The sequence below is a fragment of the Mauremys reevesii genome, linkage group 17, assembly GCF_016161935.1.
Source record: "Mauremys reevesii isolate NIE-2019 linkage group 17, ASM1616193v1, whole genome shotgun sequence".
NCBI lineage: Eukaryota > Metazoa > Chordata > Testudines > Geoemydidae > Mauremys > Mauremys reevesii.
This window is the reverse complement of record NC_052639.1, coordinates 14,733,785-14,742,193: the sequence shown is the minus strand read 5'-3', so window position 1 is coordinate 14,742,193 and position 8,409 is coordinate 14,733,785. Positions and strand designations below refer to the sequence as shown.

The window sequence follows — 8,409 nt, the reverse complement described above, 5'->3', positions numbered from 1 at the left end:
AACAGACTTTGATAATAATGTTACGGTCTGTCCTTTCATTCCTTGCATACATGCCACTCCCAGTGCAATCAAAGGGTGATGGGCTGGGAGGAATAGTAATCAAAGTATTCTGAATTTTGATTTTTCATCATCATTTTTATTTCCAATGACCAAAAAGGGGCAGGGAAAATGTCAACTAAATTGTCACATGCCCTCCCCCGCACAAACACAGACTATTTTCTCACCAGCTCTAACAATTAATAATCAGACCTAAAGACACCTTGCGCTGCAAAACTGTAAATCTTAAAAAAATTATATTGGAGCCCTGAGCCGACACATTCTTAAACTTATGCTTCATTTTCAGCACACAGATGGTCTTGCTGAAGTCAATGGGAGTACTCACATGCTTAACATTGCGTACGAGCATCACTCTTTACAACCCACTGGTGAATGTGTTACAGGCCTGCCTGCATGCTGCTCTACATACAATATGAGTCTGCTACAGACCGTTGCTAAATCTACAGCAATTTGGTCTTTTTTTTTTAGCTCTGGAAGTCCCCACTTAAATCCCTGGTGAATCAGCCAAGATGGCGACCATCACACTTGCATATGGTTAACTTTAAGTATGTGATTACTTCCACTGAAATAAATCAAGGCCTATGTACGTGAGCTGAATGACTATAATGAAAAGTGATCTATACATTTCCATGTATGCTAAGAGAATTTTTAATTGCCTTTTCCCTTTCTTTTTATTTAAGGTGAACTGAATGAAAAAATTAGTAAGTTATATTTTCTCATTTCTGTGTGGATTGCATCTTCTCCTGACATTGTCCATCTACTTTTCTCCCCAGACAGGAACTGCAGGCTGAATTCAAACACACACAGGGCCGGCTCCAGACCCCAGCGCGCCAAGCGCGCGCTTGGGACGACGTCCCGCAGGAGGGCGGCAGGCGGCTCCGGTGGACCTCCCGCAGGCATGCCCGCGGAAGGTGCGCTGGTCCCGCGGCTCCGGTGGAGCTCCCGCAGACATGCCTGCGGAGGGTCCGCTGGTCCCGCGGCTCCAGTCGAGCATCCGCAGGCATACCTGCGGGAGGCCCACCGGAGCCACGGGACCAGTGGACCCTCTGCAGGCACATCTGCAGGAGGTCCACGGGAGCCGCAGGACCAGCGACCGCCAGAGCACCCCCCGCGGCGTGCCGCCCTGCTTGGGGCAGCGCAAATCCTAGAGCCGCCCCCGAACACACAACAAATGATTTGTCACCAAAAAGATTGTGAGATAGTGATTAAAACTGAGAGTATTGAATAGATATGCTGGTCCACATTCTCAGCCACCTAATGAAACTGTGTGACAGACGTTCTGAGTTTTGACAAGCTCTAGTCTGGGGTATTGTAGTACTTCCTGTGGAATCACAGAAATGTACTGGAACGCTGCGAGTAACAACTCCAACACACACACACAGGGCTTGACTTTGTACTAGGGTCCCAGATCAGATACAACAATATAGTAACATACGAGACAACAATTTAACAGTAAGATAAAGATACAACACTATCTGTTGGTAAGGAGTTTGTCTACAGTGATCATCACATTACATAAATTCACTGCCTACAACCCCGTCCCACCCTGTGTAGTGGTTGTGTATAGGATGTGGCCTTTAACCCCACGTAGGACTAGAATAATTGATACTGGAAGATTTCAGAGGTGCCTTATCCATGGTTTGGAAGGGAATCGTTCCCCAAAGACTGATTAAAAAGTCTTGGCATGAGATGGTTTTGATGAAGGGGTTGGGCTTAATTTAATCTTGGGAGAAAAGCTCTTCCATAACATCTTTCTTTCTGATTTTTTAAATTATTATTACTATTTAGGTGGACTTCAAAGAGAACTTGGTAAGTGTTTCCCTCCCCCTCCCTTTTTCTGTAATGCATCCTTTTTTATTAATCAGATTCATCTTAACAATGAACTTATTCACATGAGTGCTCACCTTCATTTGATTTGCTTGGTTTCAGAATGGAGAAAAGCCCTAGTTTGTCCAAGTAAGTAAAGTTTGTATTTAGCTAATGTCCAAATTTCACTTTCTGGAGAGATCCTTGCTCCCTTTCTTTGCAGAAATAGTTTAAAACAACACAAAACACAAATAGGAAATAATGCAATAGTTTCTCTGGTTGAAATTTGAATGGTGAAGGTGGTTCCCCAAGTGAGCTGTATTGCTGGGGAATCTTCCTTTGGGAACACGGAGAGAAGTGCATTAATATTTTTCTGGATAATACATGCCCAGGTAGTACTTGAATGGGATGTTGTCCTAATGTTATTCTGTGCACATTCATAGGGGAAGGACAGCCCAGTGGCTAGCGTGTTAGCCTAGAATTCTGAAGGCCTCAGTTCAGATCCCTTCTCCTGTGTGACATTGGGCAAATCACTTAGTTTCTCTTTTGCCAGAAGCTGGGAATGGGTGACAGAGGATGGGTCACTTGATGATTGCCCGTTCTGTTCATTCCCTCTGGGGCACCTGGAGTTGTCAGAAAACAGGATACTGGGTCAAACAATATATGCCATTCAACCCAAAACAAACACATTTTAAGATTTTTGGTTGACCCAAAATTATTATTTTTTATTTATTTTTGGTGTAAACCTAAAAATCAGTTATTTGCACAGTTCTGGGAGAAGAAGCCAAAGATGCACAAAACTTCCCACACCGGTTTCACCTGCTGCTCTATGGGTCTGCTCTTATATACATCCAGTGCTTAATGTGTAATGAAAGAGGTTCCGGGGCTCAAGCGTTTTTCCTACATTCATAATTGATGAAGCAAGCCCAGAGGTACCAGGTCTACAAACTGCCAAGCCTAGAGATGCCGGGGCGCAATGCTGGCATGCCCTGGCACAAATTTAAGCACTGAACACATCCCCTTCCCCACACAGACCTCCTTATTCCTGATGTACGATTTGATAGGAATTTTTATTGTCAGCTATCCTAGTGATCAGGCTATACTGGGAGTTTTGTCTTCAGAGGAAAAGATGACTTTGTCAGTTTTTGTTAAAGTTTGATTCTATAGCAGTTTCCTCTCCTCTGCTGAAAACAGAAGATGATCTTCTCCTTCCTCCTTAGATAATGTCGTGAGGAGACCTGGGTGAAAAATGGATATTTCAGTTCACTGGCAATTTCAAAAAAATGAAGACATATTTGTTTTGGGTCAGACCAGAAATGTAAATTTTTAGAAAGTTAAAAAAACGATTTAAACAAAATGTTTTATTTTGAGCATTATAAACTTTTTTTTTTGCTTTTTTAAAAATAAAATTAAGGGAAATTTTGAAATGAAAAATTGTTCCCAACCAAAAAAATCAAAATATTTCATTTTTAAAAAGTCAAAACAAAATATTCTGACTTTTTTTGAATATTTTTATTTGTCTTAAACAAATAATTTGGCAAAATTGACATGGATTTGGAAAATGTTTGTGTTGTTGAATCTGCATTTTTCACCAACAAAAGTTTTGGCCTAACAATGTCACCAACTCTAGTTGTGAGAGCGACCCATTGTTTTATTCCACTTTAACCACTGTTTGTGCTAAAATCTCTCTCTGCTTCTTCAGACTGTCCTAATGTCCTTTTCTGGTGGCTCGCCTCACTCTAGAGAGATGGCCTCTTGGCTGGTAGCCCTTTCTACCTGGCCTTCATTATTCCCCATGGAACTGAAATTAGGGGTATATCAAATCATGCTATGGTGTGACCTGACTTTAAATATTAGGAAGGAGGAGCACAGCAGGGGTTCTGTTCATGAAAAAGAAATGGGAATAAAATCTGCTGGGGCTCCCCAGCGTTCCTGGGTCTCTGATCCCCTCTCTGGGGAGAGGCATCTGCAGGAGAGGAAAGATTCTGCATCTCAGACCTGGCTCAGATGGCCTTTCGCTTGTGTTACTGACCTGTTCCTGCTCGGGTTTGTGACTCTGTCCTGCACTCTGCTGAGGGCAGATATGATTGCTCTTTATAAATATATCAGAGGGATAAATATCAGAGAGGGAAGGAATTATTTAAGCTTAGTACCAATGTGGACACAAGAACAAATGGATATAAACTGGACACTAGGAAGTTTAGACTTGAAATTAGATGAAGGTTTCTAACCATTAGAGGAGTGAAGTTCTGGAACAGCCTTCCAAGGGGAGTAGTGGGGGCAAAAGACATATCTGGCTTCAAGGCTAAGCTTGATAAGTTTATGGAGGGGATGGTATGATGGGATCAGGGCCGGCTCCAGAAGGAGGGTTGAGCGCAGGCCCTGGCTAGGGTGACCAGACAGCAAATGTGAAAAATCGGGATGGGGGTGGGGGTAATAGGAGCCTGTATAAGAAAAAGACCCAAAAATCGAGACTGTCGCTATAAAATCAGGACATCTGGTCACCCTACCCCTGGCCCATGTCCTCATCCCCTGGGTCCCCACCAGGGCAGGTGGAGGGTCTGCAGCTCCCCACGGCTGCCCGCATGGCTCTTACCCTGACCCAGATCCAGCTTCCAGCCTGGCCTGGGGACAGGGCCTCGGGGGCCAAAGAGCTGCAACCAGGCCATGGTAAGAGACACCCGGGCAGCTGCTGTGGAGAGCCACAGACCCTCCATCAGCCCTGGGTGGGGGGTCATCTGGGGGGCAGGGACATGGGCCAGGGGCTGCTCTCGCCCCCCACCTCCCTCCACGGCTCCCCACAGCTGCACAGGTTCCCCGGTCAGGCTCCAGCTTCTGGGCCTTTGGGGGAGGAGAAGGGGCAGGGGGCAAGGCCCGTGGGGAGTGGGAGGGCCAGTCCCTCATTCCTGCACCTCTGGCTCTGCCTTTAGCATCATGATTCTCTCTTTCCACTGCAGCGAATGTGACCCTGGATCCAAACACAGCAAATGCCCAGCTCATCGTGTCTGAGGATCGGAAAAGCGTGAGGCGTGGAATTGCACGGCAGGAGGTGCCGGACAATCCAGAGCGATTCCATTCTTTCTGTTTGCTGGGCTGTGAGAGGTTCAGCTCAGGGAGACATTACTGGGAGGTGGAGGTGGGAGATGGAGGGTTTTGGGCTGTGGGTGTTGCCAGAGAGTCTATGAGGAGGAAGGGAGGGATCAGATTTAACCCTGAGCAGGGGATCTGGGCTGTAGAGCGGTGTGGGGATCAGTACCGGGCTCTCACCTCCCCAGAAACTCCCATGCCCCTGAGTGAGAGACCTAGGAAGATTGGGGTTTATCTGGACTATGAAGCGGAGTGAGTGGCATTTTATGATACTGGTAATGAGACCCTGATCTTTACTTTCATGTCAGCGTCTTTCACGGGGGAGACAATCCTTCCCTTCTGGGTGGGGATTGGAGTCCTGCTCAGAGTCTGCCCCTGAGGCCTGGAGATGGGGAGGTAGCAATATCCCACTGGGGTTCACTCTGGTTGTGGACCAGAAATGGACTGAACTAATTGTTGTCCTGGGGACAGCTCAGATGGTTTAAAACACACTGCCGTGGTTCTAGAGAGGGGGATTGGGGAGACAGAGAAGATGTCATGGGGGGTTGTAGGGAGCATAGGCACCGACTCTGTGGGTGCCGCAGGGCTTGAGCACCCACAGGGAAAAATTAGCGGGTGCTCTGCACCCACCGGAAGCCAAGCTCCCTTCACCCCCCACCCAACTCACCTCCTCCTCCTGCCCTGAGCACGCCACGTCCCCACTCCTCCGCCTACCTCCCAGTGCTTCCCGCCGCCACACAGCTGTAGCAAGCTCCGGGAGGGAGGGGGGAAGAGGCAGGGGCGGGGCGGGGGCGGAGATTTGGGGAAGGAGTTGGACGAGGGGCAGGGGTGGAGTTGGGGTGGGGCCGGGGCCGGGGCCGAGGGGGGTTGAGCACCCACTGGCGCCAGTAGAAGGTGGTGCCTATGGTAGGGAGAGGAGAAGCTGAAGACTGGAAAGGGAACGTGAGGCTTTTCTGGGGAGGGAGATGCTGGAAGGAAATGGAGGGTGAAAGACAGGGAAAGGGGGTAAGGAAAGTAGAGAGAGAGGGAATAAAACTGTTCAATATTATGGAAAGTGATTGTGTTTTCCTAAATCAGTCCCTTTGTTCATGAAAAAAACTAGTTTGAGGCCTTAAATTATTCTTGCAGATTTTGGACACTCTCTTCTCTGTGTTCTGATTATTACACTATCCTTGAATTGTTTGGAATTCTCACATTTCCTGACTGTAAATATAGCATGTATTTGAAAGGCTGTTCTTTCTGCTTGGTATTTTCCTTTCTCTCTCTTTCTTTCAAGCTGTTTGTTGTTTAAAGGAGCAGCACCTTTTTTTCCTGCATGAGCTCCGGACTGTGTGCTGGGCATCCCAGGTCTGCAGGCTGATGGGATCTCACCAGTCTGTGCTTGTGGCCCTGTGCCAGTCTACCTAGGGGATACCAGCAGCTCTGCCAGTTCTACTGAGCAGCATAGGCCAGTGTGAGTCTGCCATGCCAGGGTCCTCCTTCTCCTCCTGCTCCATCATACAGTCCATCAGGGACCTTTGGTGGGGCAGAAAAGTCCTCTCAAATGTTCACCAGCACTTCAAGGAAGCTCTGTCCTTTTTCTGATGCAGGAGTGAAAGTGCAAGCGAGAGGATTTCTTCCAAAGGTGCCTTCTCCATGTTGCTGGCTCTGGTAGCTTGGCACACACAGACCAAAATCACTCCTCGGCTGTCTGTGTTGGCGGGCTGTGCAAACTTCCTGTAACAAGAAGGGTGGGCAGAAAAGTTTTGCTGCACTGTAACATGCTCAAAGGGCCACAGCGGCCACATTTCAGGCTGGTGTTGGGGAATCTGGGCTAGGGCTGGTTGGACTCAGGTCTACATGCTGCAGTGTGGACACCAGAGCCCCAGATTTGAGCCTAGGTTAGAAATGTCTTAATGGAGGGTTAAGAAACAGTGTAGATGCTCAAGCCCAGGGTTCTCCGACATGGGCCAGCTGACTCCAGACCCAAAACCCTTGGGCTTACATTGCAGTGTAGACAAACCCAGAGTGACATACATGCATGTCCTCATAGAGTTCAGTGACACAACCAGTTCAGGAGAAAAAAAATTCCATGACTATCTTCAAAAATCACATCTGGAAAATGAAAGGGAAATAAACAAGGAAACACTTTGATATGCTTTATTTACATAAAGATCCTCTGCCCCAGCCAGAGCCCTCATCCCCCCTGCACCCTAATCCTCTGCCCCAGCCCTGAGCCCCCCACATCATGAACCCCTCATCCTCAGCCCCACAGCCCACACCCCTGTACTCCCTTCTATCCCCAAACTCTCTCCCAGAGGGTGCACCCCCTCCCCCTTCCCACACACCCCTTCCCAACCCCAAACTCCCTCCCAAAGCCTGCACCCTGCACCCTAATCCCCAGCCCAGGATCTGCACCCGACCTCCCCACCCCGAACCTCCTCCCAGAGCCTTAGGCAGGTGGGGGCAGAGTTTGGGGGGGTGGAGTTGGGGTGCGGGTTCTGGGCACCACCAAAATTTCTACAAACTTGCCACCCGTGGCCCTAGGAGCACAAGCAGTGACAGTGGTGGGGGTGAGTGTGCTGCTGGGGGGAGCAGGAAAGGGGGGCTCCTCCCCCAGAGCTTGCTGCTGCCAGCAGGGAAAGGGCCGAGGGGAGTCGTCCTCTCTGGCCCCTGTCCCAGAGCAACACCCTGCACCCCAAACTCATCCCCAGCCCTGCCCCACCCCAGAGCCCACACCCCCAGCCAGAGCTTTCACCCCCCACTGCCCCCTCTGCCCCCACCACAAACCCTTCATCTCCGGTCCCAACCAGAGCCCTCATCCCCCTGCACGCTGACCCTCTCCCCCAGCCCTGAGCCCCTCCCATTCCCAGCCCCAGCCAGAGCCCTCACCCTGAGCCCCTCCCACACTCCAAACCCCTCACCTTCAGCCAGTCCTCACCCCTGCACCCCGTCCCTCTGCACCCCTCCCTCCGTACCCCTTCCCACCCCCAAACTCTCTCCCAGAGCCTGCACCCCATTCCCCTGCCCCAGCCTAGGGCCTGCACCCCAGACCTCCTCCCTCACCCAAACTCCCTCCCAGAGCCGTTGGCAGAGTTTGGGCGGAGCGGGTTCTGGGCACCACCAAAATTTCTACAAACCTGCCCCCCCTGCCCCCCCTCAGGGTTATGACTGATCCAGCCTTCCATCTCCCAGCAATGTCTCAGCCCAGCACACAGAGCTCAGTGTCAAATCGCTCAGGATTGTCGGGCAGATCCTGCCGGGCGTGTCCCCATCTCACATGTCTCCGATCCTCAGACAGGGCGAGCTGGGGATGAGCCGTGTCTGGATCCAGAGTCACCGTCACTGGGGACAGAGAGAATCAGAGCGTTAGGGGCAGAGCTCAGCCCTGGGGGAGGCGGGGACCATTTCTCACACTCCCCAGCAGCCCTGGTCTGGCTGGGACAGGCCTGGATCCCAGGGAGCTGCCTCTGTCCTGGG

The 8,409-nt window shown here is 50.0% G+C and overlaps 1 protein-coding gene across 1 annotated transcript; it reads left to right on the top strand.

Annotated features, from left to right (window-relative positions):
* The first annotated feature begins 566 nt into the window (after nt 1-566).
* On the top strand, nt 567-5,418 carry LOC120384966 (butyrophilin subfamily 2 member A2-like). The gene is made up of 5 exons (XM_039504062.1): nt 567-591; nt 738-758; nt 1,846-1,866; nt 1,987-2,013; nt 4,821-5,418. The coding sequence occupies exons 1-5, from the start codon at nt 567-569 to the stop codon at nt 5,204-5,206; spliced, it is 480 nt and encodes a 159-aa protein (XP_039359996.1). The 3' UTR covers nt 5,207-5,418.
* The last annotated feature ends 2,991 nt before the right edge of the window (nt 5,419-8,409 follow it).

Coding starts and splice junctions, on each gene's coding strand:
- LOC120384966 (XM_039504062.1), top strand. CDS start 567: ATGGCGACCATCACACTTGCATATG. Junction 759..1,845: donor TGAACTGAATGAAAAAATTA/GTAAGTTATATT, acceptor ATTACTATTTAG/GTGGACTTCAAAGAGAACTT. Junction 1,867..1,986: donor TGGACTTCAAAGAGAACTTG/GTAAGTGTTTCC, acceptor GCTTGGTTTCAG/AATGGAGAAAAGCCCTAGTT.